The sequence below is a fragment of the Camarhynchus parvulus genome, chromosome 2, assembly GCF_901933205.1.
Source record: "Camarhynchus parvulus chromosome 2, STF_HiC, whole genome shotgun sequence".
In the NCBI taxonomy this organism is placed as follows: domain Eukaryota; kingdom Metazoa; phylum Chordata; class Aves; order Passeriformes; family Thraupidae; genus Camarhynchus; species Camarhynchus parvulus.
Window position 1 is genome coordinate 79984088 of NC_044572.1, and position 14516 is coordinate 79998603.

The following is a 14516-nucleotide window of genomic DNA, read 5'->3' on the forward strand; positions in this document are numbered from 1 at the left end:
AATCTGGATAGACTTTGACAGAGACTAGAAAGGGAATTGGAGTAATTTGTGTAAGGCTACACGGAAGGTGACAGAGCTGAAAATACAATCTCAGACTAACATGCTGCATTTGTAAGAAATTTAAATAACCCAGCAGCAAAACGTAAGGACTTAGTTACAGTATTTTTACATTTGTTCATTCGAGCCGTTAAGGATGCCATGACATGAATATATTTTGGACTGTTGCAAAAAAAAACCCCAAAAATGTGTATTTACACATCACATATATTTTTGTAATGACGATATAGTTGTTAGATATAATAAATAAATAAAATATTATTACAAATAAATAAAATATTATTAATTTCCCTATAGCAAATGCCTGATGAAATATTTCTATACCACTGTGGAGGCAGGGAGGGTCAACTTTCAAACATCATACACTCATCTTTTGGGGTACTTGCTTTCTTATTTCAAACTACAGAAGAAAACCAGAATGGCCTGCATGGTTTACACCTTGCTGCTAATATAATTCATTCAGATATTATGCTCTGTGCCTTTCCACATGACTTGGAAAAGCTAACTCAAGTGTTTGAAAATTTTTTAAAACTATGTGAATCAGGTCTCTAATTTCAAACAGCCAGGCAATGAGGTCTTGAAGCAAAGGCAAGGTGGGCACTTATCGCCCCGAGTTATTACCAAGGTCTCCAGCACAATTCCAAAATATGCTCTATGGCGGAGAAAATTAACTCCACCTCAGCCAAAAACTGCACAGCTCTTAATGCCGCTTCGCACAACGCGGTTTGGCAGAACACAACCAAGCGCCAGGCGCGCACTGCCAATTAGTCACTAATTACAAGTACTATTTGAAGTGCAGACGATTCAAAACCACGTCGTTAACGGCCGGCGCCGTTTTCCCTCACACACATAAAACCAGCAGAGCGGATCAGTCCGCAGCACTGGACGGCGCTGCCCTCACAGCCCGGCCCAGCCCGGCCCGGCCCGGCCCTCACGGCCCGGCAGACGCCGCCCGTTGCGGGCGCCACGTCCCCGCCCGCCCGGCCGGGGCAGGGCCCGGCGCCCGGCGCGGCGCCGCCCCCCCGGCGGCCACGTTGACAGGGCGGGCGTGGGCCGTGTTCGCCGGGCGGTGTCGGGGTGCGGGTACCCGGTGCGGGAGCGGGGCCGCTGCCACAGTAAAAATGTCTTCGCCTCCCAAAGAGAAAGCAGAGACGCGGGCCGGACACCCTCCTGCTGGTACGGCCGCCGCTTCCCGTCTCTCCGCTCTTTCTCTTGCCACGCCGGGGGACGGGACGGGGGGGCCGGGGCGGCCGCGGGCCGGCGGGGCCGGGCGCCGGTTCCCCGCCAGGTCCCCTCCTGTGCGCGCCGGGGCTGAGGAGGGCGAGGGCGGCCTCGGGTGGGTCCCGCCGTTGCCAGGGGTGCGAGCCCGGGGGTGTGAGCCCCGGCAGGTCCGATCCCCCGAGGATGCGAGCCCCGGTGGGTCTCCTCGCTCTCCACTGCGCTCCAGCCGCGGGAGGTGCGCTGGGATCCCCGCCTGAGCCCTGGGCGCCCGCGGCGCTCTCTGCCCTCCGGCAGCCTCTCCCGGTGACGGAGCGACGCTCCCTGCCCTGCCTCGCCCCGAGGAGAGCTCCGCTTGTGGCCAAACCCTCGTCGGGTGCGTGCAGCTTGGCATCTCCAGGCTCCCACCCGGCAGGCGGGCAGCGCTGTCTTCTGCGGCATCCCGCCCTCGAAAGGCGGCGGAGGCCTCCGGAACCCCGCCTGGGGCTGGTGGTGTGGTGGGAAGGGGAGCGGAGCGGTCTTTCAGCTTGTAGGGCTGTTCCTGTAGAGTGTACGCTGAGTGTGAACAGACACTGCAAATCAGGAGTGCTCTGTGCATCCATTTTGCCTGTGGGCATCACGGTGTGAGTGCCAGAGCATCCTGCGCGCTCCTGGCTGCGATTCTGGCAGAGTAGGAAACAGGTAAAGCTGCTTGAGAAGTGCCCGGCAAAGGATCTCCATCGCCTTCCGTCCTGCTGCTGTGTGCGAGTGGACGGTCAGGGTGGGACCTGTGTGTCGCCTCCAGTGGGAAACTCATCTGCCAGGGTCCATAGATGGTAGCTTGTCTCTATGCACAGGTGGGGTTCAATTCCTCGCAGTATCGAAGTTGTGCTCCTTCAAGTACTGTTAGGCTTGCTTCTTACAGTTTCCTTAGAAAGGGGAGCTTTGGTCCCTGCATCAGCAGCTTTACATGTCATCTAATGTTTCCCTGTGGAGTAGTTGGTGAGCTTTTTATTTTAAGTGTTTCAGTAAAAAATCCCAAGGTCGCTAGTTTTATATTCAGATCAGTTGGTGAGATTTAAAGCTAAATTTGCAAACAGCTGTTGAACCATAATTGAATTCTATGCTCTTTATAACGAGGACCTGAAATTCCTCTAAATAGAAGTGAGAAATAATGGCTTTGCTTTTTGCGTGGCAGATACAGTTCAGCAGTGCAGGTGAGTCAGTCTCTTGGCTGAGCAGTCATTCCAGTCCTGCAGCCTCCCTTGTCATGGCATTAGCTCTTACCTGGCTTCTTGCTGAGCTGCTTCAGGGAGCAAACCAGAGCATCATTTGCCAGTGCTGACAGCTTTTGTTGCTCTAGCTCCTGGAGCTGGCTTGTCTTGAGGTACATGTCAGCTTCAGAGTGCAGGGATCATTAAGATCTTACATTGGTTTAGCTCTGTCTTCCAGCTACAACATTGAGGAAACAAATATGCTTTGTATTTTCTGATGTTGTTCCATGTTTGAGGGTTTTGCTTCAAAACCTGTCTTTTGAAACTGGCGAAAATTTTTTAAAGACTTGAAGTGAGCCTCTCTAGGCCACATGAGAAACCAGCGATGTACAGTGTAAAAGCTTAGTACAGGAGTACAGTACAGGTTTCCTTTGCTGTCAGAATATTTCAGTTTGAGCTTTTTACTTTTTAAAACATGGGCCCACATATGAATTGAAGAACACCTTCACCTATATGCCATTTAAGGCATACCTGTTTTGGGTTTTTTTTCTGTCTTTGTGAACATGCACACAAAATTTATCTTTGGAAGAAGGGTAATCACTCAGCCTGTCTTTGAGGCAAAGAAAAAAAATGCTTTACCATATGTTCAGGTCACTTTGGGAAGAAGATTTTTCTAAACTGTTTGGCCCTTTGGTCTTTTACCACCTGGAAAACCCACAAGAAGTGTTATAACTAGCAAGAGTATATATTTACTCTAGTGGTTGAAGATAAGTTTTAATCCTCTATCTCAAGCTTGTTTAGATCCCCAAATATTAGAATAATGCAATAGATCAGTCTGCAAACAAGTTTTAATAAAATGAAAGTAAGAAATTCTTCAGAAAAATTGATACAGGTGGAATTTTATTCATAAATAACAAGGCAAATTTCTTTCAAAGAAAAGGTGTGAATAGGGAATCTCTTTTGATAAATGACTTAAAAGCCCAGGTTTTGCTGCATATAGTTCTATAAAGAGCACTACCTGTAATTACAGATGTGTCTTACCCTACTGAGTTTGTTAGACATGTAAGTTTAGAAGGATTTGGGTCATCAAATTAAAAGCAAAATTGACAAATCTGTTGTTTTTCAAGTGCACCGTTGGCCCTTGCTTACTGACTGCACTGCATTCTTCTGCATTGATCTTTCACACACGGGGAAAAGAATAGGCACTTGAAAAGACAAAGGGTAGTGAAATGGAAAGAAACCTCAAGACCTCAGTGCAGGAAGCGACTTTGACCTCCCCTCTGAAATTTAAGAGGGCCCTAACTAAATCTTGATTAAATATCCGCCTGTCAGTGAGATCAAGTGTACCCATAATACATTGCTGAGTAGGTTTGTACAGTTCCTCTGAAGAGATCTGTGTAATTATGCTTTAGCTGTTCATCTGGTACATACTGTGGAGGGATAAAGGAAGGTGATTGTGTTAATAGTGCATTTATGAAGTTTTATGATAGATGTTTGAAAATAGTTATGTGCTTTTTGGTACATCAAAAAAATAGCTCTGAGCTGAGATTTCTGTGAAATGAAGGCATATAATAACTCCTCTTCTTACTTTGTTGAACACTAATGTATGCTCCCTTAATCTTGTACAATGGTGTATTTTGTGTTTTCCTTTTCATGCATCTTATCATTGTAATGGAATCTGTTACTACACACTATATAAGAAATAAATTTTTTGTTAATATTGAATACACACTCAAGGAAAAGGAAAGCTGCTAAGACTCCTGGTATACTCTGGATATGTAAAAGTTCTTCTCCAGTTGCTGTGACCGGCAGGTGATTTGGGCTGAGCTGGAAGGTTTCCTTGGGAAGGACTGCCTCAGGTCTGCGCCCTGAGTGAGCCGGGGCCAGCCCTGCCCCTGACCTGTGGTGCTTCTCTAGGCACTCTGTACTTGCTCCAACTCAGTGGGGTTTATTTCAGAATTCAGTCTCAGAAACAGAGAGGAGTCCAGCAGTGGGGGCAGGGAGGAAAAAGTAGCATGCTTCCTGACTCCAGATCAGCTTGAGTGGTAATTGATTAACACAGTTATTTAATCAGTTTCCAGAAGGAGTAGTCATACCCTTATGAGGAACACAGGCTGGCATTCACAGGACTGACAAGGTAGTCCTGTCTGCCTCTCGAGGGGAGGGAAACATGACATATGATAATTAAAATCCAAAACTTTTATTCAGTAGTTAAGCAGATAGACTTATTGCTCTTCTGAGTGTGCTGGCAAATGATCCCTTCTTTATTTCACGCTTTAGTAAAGGCTTAGGGCCACTTGCCTGTCCCCACTCCAGGGAGCCATCTCCTTTCCTCTCCTGCCTTAGCACCTGAGATCTGCACTTGCTCTTCGGCACAGGAGCTGTTTTCTTCCTAATCCCAACACAGGGTCGTTGACACCATCCACTTCTGGACACTCCTCTCTGACAGTGTTCTGGAAGGTGGCTTATCAGTTATTTAAATCATTTGTTTGGAGGATAAGGAAATCTGAGCTCTTTTAAGGATGGTTTTTAAGTGACAAAATCACCATGGTAAGCATCTGTCGAATTATGTAGTAAATGCTAGGCAAGTAGGAAGTAGCTGATTCCTCATAATTCCTGAGAAAAATCTCCAAGTGTTGAGTGGGTTTTTCATTAGCTTGGTGGATGTAATCAGTTCCTCTCTTGTCACACCCTGAGGTAATGTAGCTTAGCTGATACCTTTTGAAAAGGAAGGTGAATTATGCTGCAAGAGTATTTATCATCTTAAGCTAAATCTCCTAAAACTGGGTTGAGTACAAGCATGCTGTGTCATGGGTGGCAGAATGCTATCTAATTATTTACTTTGCTTCTGGTCTCACAAATGCACATGATTATTGCAGCTGTTTGCTGGTTCCTTCTGCACAGTAACCTTGGGTTGCTAAATATATGCACCAAAGTACTCTAAGCTGTATATACTATGCCTGATAATATTTGTTAAAAAAATCACATTTAAAATTCTAAGTTGCTGCATTAGTCACTATTATGCCTTTTTAGTTGTCTGGTTGTTTGCTTTTTAATCCCTGCTTTTTAATACAGGCAAATCTGAATGTGTTAGCTGTGTATTTTCTCCAGTGACAGATAAAGAGAAAAGGATGGTGGCCTGATGATATACAATGTGAGAGGAGAGACATTTTAGATCTAAATTAGCACCAAATCTTCACGTATCATTTTCTCTAGTTTTCTGTTAGATGTTGAAAGACATGGAAGTGTGTGTCTTGTTCAGAACTGTTGTTTGTAACCCTGGCAGATGTTGCTGTGGAGACAGCATCTTCCATGAAAAGTCATTTGAAACAAATAAGTAAAAGGTCCTGACTGTGCAATGATGTTAAATTTAGAAATTAATTAAAATAAAGCAATAATTTATAAATAAATGTAAATAAAGCATAGCAGTACTGTGATTAACTGAGATATTAAAAGAAGTCTGCACTTGACAAAACTGTTTGCTTTTGCAAACAAACTTAAATTTCTAAGGAGCTTGAATCAAGCAAAATTAATTGAAATTTTAATTTTTGCCTCACTTCAGCCAACAAAGAAATGTAGTCTTCTACAAGGAAATGTAGTCTTTTTTCCTTGTCCCATGTGAAACATTTCTTACCAATTAAAGTTTTACGCTGGAGAGGAAACACAAAATGGTTAGTGATTTGGTTTTGGGTTTTTTTTAGGGCATGATAAGAGGACACAGTTTTGAAAGGTTTTAAGATATGTTTATTTGAGTTTGTCTGTTGATTGCCTGTCTTCAGTTAATGACCTTTATTGATAGAAGTTTATCATTCAAATATCACTCAGGACTTAAAATCTGATTTTAAAAGACAGGGCCAAAGCTTTCACTTTCTCCTAGTCCAGGTCACTTTCTCTTTCCTGCTTTCCTTCACTCAGGCTGTAAAATTTATACACAGCAGTGGCCTTTCCAATGCTGTCCTGGTTAAGATTTGGGAATTAGACCTTTGTCTAGGTTTCTGGGGTAGCACTGAACAGCTGTGAGGTGCCCTGCTCCCTCTGTGGCAGGACACAGGAGGGCCTTCAGAAGCATGGCTACCCTGTCCCTGCCACCTTCAGCTTCTCCGAGTGCTCCTCTGGCATCCTGCTCGCTCCAGCTGTGACGCCTCTGCCAAGGCTCACCACAGACACTGTGTCAGGCACTGTGAAACACAAACCAGCGTGTCTCTAAGTGGTTTTATTGACTTCTGACCACTATAGTGGTTTTCTGATGTGGTTACTGATGGTAGTATAACCTATCCAATTAAGCTAACGAGATGCATCATCTTATCCTGTGCTGTCCTGTAAGCATATGTAGCAGTTGTTGAAGAAAAAGAAAAGTACACTATTGAACCAGAAAGCAGATCAAGAGCAGCCTGTCTGTTGCTCTGCTTAGTAGCTGCAGTTCTAAGCCTGGCTTGCTTCCTGTTTTAGATTGCACTTTGGAGTGGATAAGTGATGCACATAAGTGGATCTACTTTCACTTCTTGTTTTGTGTTTCAAAGGGCTACTTTCATATTTGCATCATTTCTAAAACTTAAATGATGCAAGGATTGAAAATGTTGAAAATGCTCATATGTTTTGCAAACCAAAAAGCTCTGTTCTAAATGCAAGTTAACAGTTCTCCTAAATTTTGCTTTTTATTACACTATTTGTGAAGTACTTCTTTGTATAAATACCATTATTATAGATGTAGTTTTTAACATGAAATGACAAGTCAGTTTCTTTGGTTTGTGGCCTTTTGTGTAGTGTTATGCAAGTCATTGCCTCAGTTCCTTCTGACTGCTGCAAGTTGGTATGGGGTGAAGGGGGAATTAAAACAGAATTGAGTTTTCTAAAATGTCATTGGAAGCAGGTGGTAAAATGAGCTGCAGCTTCTCAGGATAAGCAAAGATGGCATCATGTGAAAGAGAATGGCAGATGTGGTCCTGAAGGAGCTGTTTTTTAGGCTTGCCACTTTTTAACACATTGTGCCTCTTTTTCAAACTGTGGTTACTATTAAATTACTATGAAAAGTATCAGGAGGGAAGCAGAGTGTAAGGAATTCCTTACATTCTTCACTTAACATTGATTTGACTGAGGTTTGTTGTTATCTATTTAATTTTCATTCCAGTGAAAGCCGGTGGGATGCGGATTGTGCAGAAACACCCACACAATTCAGATGCCAAAGAAGAAAAAGATAAGGATGACCAAGACTGGGAAACCAGCAGGTGAGCACTTTGATTTGGTGCATGTGGTACAGTGAATTTCCATGACCTTGAACCTTATCACCAGTTTGTTTTCCTTGTGACTAGCAGACCAAAGGTGCAATTGTTTTTGTATCATAAAGCAGTAGCAAGTTGGACGCTCCTTCAAGAGAATTGGGGAATTTGGGAATTTTCCTATTGCTGAGGCTTCTTTAAATGATCCTGCTGTGTAAGAGAAGGCTGGAGAAAAAAGTACAATAGAAGTAAAACCTCAGCTTTCCTAAAATGTTTCAGTTCAGACTGTGCAGAAGCATAGAGGCTAGGCATACTTGGACACAGGTATTAGGTTGGCAGTCTGTATATGACATGATCTTTCTGTGTGCTGGGTGTTTCCTTTTACCCCTTCGCCCCCAATCCTGTGTCTGTGAGGTATTTGACAATATGGCGCTTTTGAAAAGACAAGTAAAAATATATGGTACTAATATTATCTGCTTTTATTTTTAGATTGAAATCTATCAGTTTTGGTGGTGGAGGATACTAAGACTGCAGTTACTTAGCAGTTTTAACTAGATTTATGGGATTACTGCTGTTTAGAAATGAAAGCAGGGAGGTTCGATGGACTGTTGCTGTTTTAGTGTTCTTACAAAAGCCACCTGGTTTTGTGCTGCTTTCCTCAGCTGGCTGTTTTTCTTTCCAGCCAAGACTATATTTACCTGAAATGTTTATCTACTAACTTAGGGCATGGGTTTGTCCTTGCTATTTGCTCAAGTTAAAAAAACAAACTAGAGAACCATTCCTGTGTTTTGGTAAGTAGACTGACTTAGATGATATTTATTTTACACGTAAAATAATGGGAATAAATAAGCATTGTGAAAATGTCTAGAAGTAAACCCATATGTGTTTATTTACTTGAATAGGAAACACCTTTTTGAGACAGGAAAAGTAATTTTAATTAATAAATTCAAATACCAGTCAAGAGAATTAAAATTTGTGAACTTTCTTCATCAGCCAAGTTGGTCATCTTGTTATTCTGCACTGTGACACAGTAATTGAAAGTGTCTGTATTGCAGTCAAGTTTTGTCTAAAGTAAAAAATTTTATCTTGGGGTCAATTTAAACTTTGTGTGGGGATACATCCTTTTATTTGAGATGTGTTGACCTTGACTGGACAGCCAGTGTCCACCAGGCTGCCCTATTACTCCCCTACTCAGCAGGATGAGGAGGGAGAAAGTAAGATGAAAAAACACATCTGTCAAGATGAGAGCAGTTTGATAAAGGAAAAGCAAAGGCTATGCATGGGAGCAAAGGAAAATAAAATATGTATCCACTATGTCTCATCAGCAGATGATGTCCATCACTTCCTGGGAAGTAGGGCTTCGGTATGTGTTAGGAATTGCTCTGGAAGACAAACATCATGGTAATGAATTCTCCCTGCCTCCTCCTCCTTTCTCCTAGTTTTTATTGCTGAGCAGATGGTATGGAATATTCCCTTGGTCAGTTGGGGTCAGCTGTCCTGGCTGTGTCCCCTCCCAAGATCTTGTCTACCCACTGCCTGCAGGTGAGAGGATAATGTTGGAGAAGCAGCTCTGGTTCTGTGGAAGTGCTGCTCAGCAGTAGCTAAAACTGGTGTGTTTTATGTCACGTGGTGTTTCTAGCTACCAGTGTAAACCACAGCACTGGGAGGGCTGCTGTGGGGAGAATTCACCACCTCAGCCAGACCCAGCACAGTGTTATGTACCTGCTTATCTTTCCCTGGCACGCCAGCCTCATGGCAAGGAGCCTCATTAGGATCCAAATGACAAGACATCTTGTGCCTGTTCACAGATCTAAGCCTCCCTTACAACACAGCACCTGCTTTATTCCCTTATTCAAACAAGATTATGTTTTTCCTGTTTCACTCAAATGGTGCAGGGAAAAGTTAAAATTTAACCTTGACTTTTGTGGCTGTGTCTGTTGTAGCAGGTGCTGTGACACAGTAGATGCACATCTGTAGGGATAAGCAGTGGGTGCTGAGGACTTCATGTTCACACTGTGTGTGTTTTAGTGATTAATTAGTTTGGTCATCTGGACTGAAGGACCAATCCTAGCTGGCATGTGTTAGGTGTTTCCTTGAAATGTGTGTGTCAGGTTAGCATCACCTCAGGGAGTCTAGGTGAGGTGCCCTGAGACCACCCCCTGGTGTGAAACAAAGCCTAGACAGCTAGGCTGGAATGAGAGAGAGAGAGATGAACTTTTGATCTGTAGATGCTAACAAAAACAAACTGTATTTTAATACTGTGAGCAAAGGTTATGCTTTTAAGACAGAGGATAAAGTTTAAAGACTTCTAGAGCTATCTTTTTAACTAGCTGTGGTACCTCAAAATCCATTCCTTCATCCACCTGATCTGTTGATTGTCAAAATATGCACTTTAAGTGTGCCCTTTGCTTTGGTTTTCATGTAGAGGATACATTATTGGTTTGTATTAGGGGCTTGTAGATGAAGTTACTCTGAGTCTGTGTATCAGACTGAAAGCATTGAGTTGAACTATTTTATTTATTTGATCGAATCCTCTTGAGAAAGCAGCAGGAGGACATAAGCATAGTTAGGCAAGAATTAATATGAATTATATTATAAGTTTGTTTACAAGCCAAGAGAAGTTGTTTTCCTGGTAGAACTGAGAGCCTTTTATGGGAAAGGGTTTAATATGTCTGTTGTAGGCTCCTTTGGGAATACTTGCACATCTCTAGTGGCTGAGCAAGAAGGCATTTTGCCATAGACAGAATAAACTAGTCAAAATTAAATTAGGTTTGCAGCACATTGGCTGCTTTTGTGCTGGAAGGTGCAGTCCCCCAGAGTTTGTGTCTGCTCCAGATGATTCATGGTGCTGTTTGAAAACCCTTGGATTTCTGATATATGTGAAGGGCTGGTTTATCAGGAAATGGATTTGTCAGGAGGGGTGAAGTGAGCATTGCTCTTCAGCGCCAATATATATGTACTTTTGTGGCTTAGTTAGCTGGTATTTTATGTCCCTTTGTTAGACTGATGTGGAAACATCCGTATTTTTAACTTTGAACTAGTTGTGGTTTTAGTCTTTGCCATTTTAAGGTGGTATTGTTGATATGATGCAATCTCTACTCCCATTGCGTCTGAAGTCAAAAGACGCAAAAGCCCTTCAGGAAATCTCTGTCAGCTGATATGGGCAGCTGACAATGGGGTGAGAAAATAAGAAAACAGAGAAGAGTAATTTGTGTGTGAAGAGGGAGGCTAGGATGAGTCATTATTTTAATCTCATTGTAAACATATCTGAAGACAAATTAGTGGAACTGGCAGTAAATGGAAGCAGAAGAATTCAGTCTTTCCCAGAGAGTTTTCTGGGAACTCTGAGAGCACATGGTCTCCCCATAATGGCACAGATCTGAGCAGTTGCTGGGCAAGAAAGCTTCAGTTCATAGAACGATTTGTGGCTTTGGAGACAGCTGGCGTTGTTTTTGCAGCTTGCAGGAAAAGACTTGGATCAGTGTTTCTAGTCTTAATATAAACGAAGCTGACATAGGTAAACACCCCTGACATACCTAACTGTGCTGTGATAAAGGTGACTTTAACATTCACCAGGTAGGTCTTTGATGTTTCTTTTTCTCAGTTGTTTAGCAACTTGAAGTCCAGTTACTGTAATTTACTCTGCAAAGTATTTTACTCAATTCTGTTTCCCAAAATAAAATTGTTATGGCAACCTCCCATTTCATGAAATTGTAGGGAGACTTGTCAGGGTGGTGATTTGCAATCCCTTAAAACAATATGTGAAAAAGACCGTTTTGCACAAATTTAAACTTTTCCTGCAGGGCAGGTCTCAGCCTTGAGTTGTAGCAGAAATAATTTTATGTCTCTAGTATAAGTATAGTTTTACTTAAAAAAGGAATGTCTGGATATGATTATATGGTGGCAAAGGCTCAATGAAAGAAAGTTGCACAGTTTGGTTTAGGTGAACTAAAGGTATGTGTGGCATCAAAGCCAGTGGCACCCCCATGGTCCAGGTGTCCATGTTAAACTGTGCTGTGTGGTAGGATCCTCGGCCCATATTCAAGATGAGTGATTTTGATCAACCTGTTTAGAGCTGGGATGCTGGCTGGCTGAACTACTGTACTGATGAATTACTGATTTTTCTCAGGGTTGTGTAATTTCTTAACACTTGTGTTGGTTTGGTTTTTTGGATATGGTTGCAGTTTTTATTGATTGACAGTCATACTGATTGCTGCTGGAAGCTTTTTTTGTGATGCTAGAGGAGGGTGAATCATATAAATAGAAATATGGTTATTAATCAAACCCATCATTTTTCAGGACTGTATGTTATCACAGAAATTATTTGGAATAAATAGGCTACTCACAGTCCTAGGCTTTATTAAAAGCCCATTAACGCCTGTTTGACTGAGATTTGCAGTATCATGTGCATTCCTGTGCCAGCAGCTGACTAGCTGACTCTAGACATAATAAATACTACTGAAAGACAGATAATTTGAATTGAGAGCTGCATGTTCAGTTTTGCACAAGAGATTCATTAATTGTCATTCTGGGATCTCAAGAAAAAGAAACTGTAATTATCGATCAGGACCTGGATTAAAAAAATATTTAAAGTATCTGGCTTGTTTTTAACAAACAGGGTAAACTGCAAAGGCTTTTATGTCTTAAAGACTCTTGCCTTCTCTTTTGTTATATTTCTGAAACAAAGTGGGTAATTAGCATGATTTAATTACTCAAGATAAATGCAGTAGTGTAGTTTCTCTATATGTGTTTAAATTGTATGTGTTTTGTATCTTAAGCCTACCTGGAGATTGTGAACCCAACATTATGCCTGACTTTTATGATGTGGATGTTTGCCTTTCATCCATCGGCTGAAAGGAAAAAAGCCAAGAGAATAATTTAGAATGTTGACTCAAAAGCAAAATTATGCTAATGAAGCATATGGGTGTTTGTATGTCAAAGAGTACTCTCAATACTTAGTTACACGGTGAGAGAGGAGTTGTCAAAGGCCCTTGTTATCCTTCAGTGTTACTTGTTAGGTCTGAATATGCAAGTTGAGCTAAAACTGTTTTTTTTCTTTCGGAAGTGCAGTGAAAATCTCAAAAACTTGGCTGTGGGTCTATACTTTCATTCAAGAGTGAATTTGTTTTTCCTTTCCCTCACTTTGCTCTGCTGCAACTGACAAGAAATAAGTCTCAGGCATTATTTCTGGTTTTTTATTTGCCACTGAAGATTCTCCTGTCATTAAAATATTCTTAGTTTTTGCCTTGTCATGACCCATGTTGACCAAACTTCTGACAGAATTTAAAAAATATAAATGGGCTATATAATTAAGCCATTAGAGAAGGTTTGTATGTCTGTTTACATCCTGAATATGGAAGTGTTTGGAACCGCTTCCGTTCTTTGTATTTTATTGTTCTGGTTGTTTTAGCTGGGGTAGAAAGAGTAGAGTCAAAGTTCTGACCCTTTAGCTTGGGAATATCTGCTCTTCAGGACAGCTGAGACCTGGGAAATTATGTGTAGTGTTCAGTTCACTTGCATGCACATCCTCTAGGAGGTAGTTTCCATCATGTATAAAGATGTTCCAGTCCAGTTTGTTCTGATGTAGTTTGTTGTAGAGTCAACAGGTGTTGGACAGAGGAAAATATTGAGAGTTCTATGTGTAAACAAACAAACAAACAAAACCCCAAAACTTTGTAGCTTGTTAAACATGGAAGCCAAACCCATATAAGTGTGAACAGGTAGCAATGAACTTCCATAAATACTCGGAGTGAATAACCCATTAGTGTTCCTCCCATGAAATTCACTGACATAAAGCTGTAAAAGACCTCATTACCTATGTTCATGTATCTGTAAAACCAAAGTACTGGAAATGTAAGCAAGCATTGACTCAGTGTGATGAATATTTAAAGTTAAAAGAAAGAGACGGTTCAGGACAGACTGCTACACCTTCTGCGTAAGTTTCTGGAGAGGAAATGTGCAACTTTGGTGGGTAGAGGACTAACTGAGTCCCCTTTTGCTTCAAAGGTCCCTTGGGGTACTGTGTCAGTGGAGGCAGCCCTGAAGGAGTGAACTGGTACTCTGTAAAAGCATCTGTCATCCTCTTCTTGGACAGAATTCAAATTTCTTCCACCAGATTTCTAACCATCTCTTTTTTTCCCCTCTTTGTGGTCTGATTGTGTTACCTCCATGAGCTGATATGGTTGCACTAAAGAGGTTATGTTCATAGACTGTATTGTTGTTTTACCCTTGATCACATAAAAAATGAAATTTGATTAAACGTATGGATATAATGGGTATGACTCAGAGGTTTTTATTCCTGTCTTTGGCCTTTGAACTCTTGTTACTCAGATATGGAACTTTGGAGGCAACTGGCTTTAAAAATGAAATGTCTGGTGGAAATGCAATGGAAAAGCAATCTGGCTGTGAACACTGTGCTTGTGGTTTCTGGGAAAGATAAAAATTGCAGCAAACGTTGGGTGTTACTCCATGGTCATATTAGAGCTTTGTGTGACTTTTTCTTTACTTGGTGAAATATTCCAAAGGTTAAAAGAAGGTTCTGCTGGAAAAAGGCTGTCGAAGAATTGCAACTATAATTTTGTAATATTATTAAGCATAATAATAAGCATTATTAAGCAACATAGCACAGTTAGGGAAATAGCTTCCTACCTTCTCCAAAGTATCTTTATTTCCAAAAAAGATTCTGTGCTTAGTGCTTGGGGTTTTTTTTAATCCCTTCCCCATTCTTATCTTTATTATTTTGGACTTAAATTTACTTCACAGTTAAGGGAATAGCTTCTTAATAGCATTACACTATTCTCCTTTATATAAGTGGCATTGCCTTCAATGCATT

At 41.7% G+C, this 14516-nt stretch overlaps 1 protein-coding gene across 1 annotated transcript in view; it reads left to right on the top strand.

The window, feature by feature from the left end:
- Positions 1-1076: 1076 nt before the first annotated feature.
- The window catches only part of DAP (death associated protein), a 52935-nt gene continuing 39495 nt past the window's right edge, over positions 1077-14516 (top strand). Inside the window, exons 1-2 of the mRNA XM_030943734.1 lie at positions 1077-1233; positions 7597-7693. Of these exons, the coding sequence (XP_030799594.1) occupies positions 1179-1233; positions 7597-7693 (152 nt within the window). The 5' untranslated portion in view covers positions 1077-1178. The remainder of the gene's footprint in view (positions 1234-7596; positions 7694-14516) is intronic.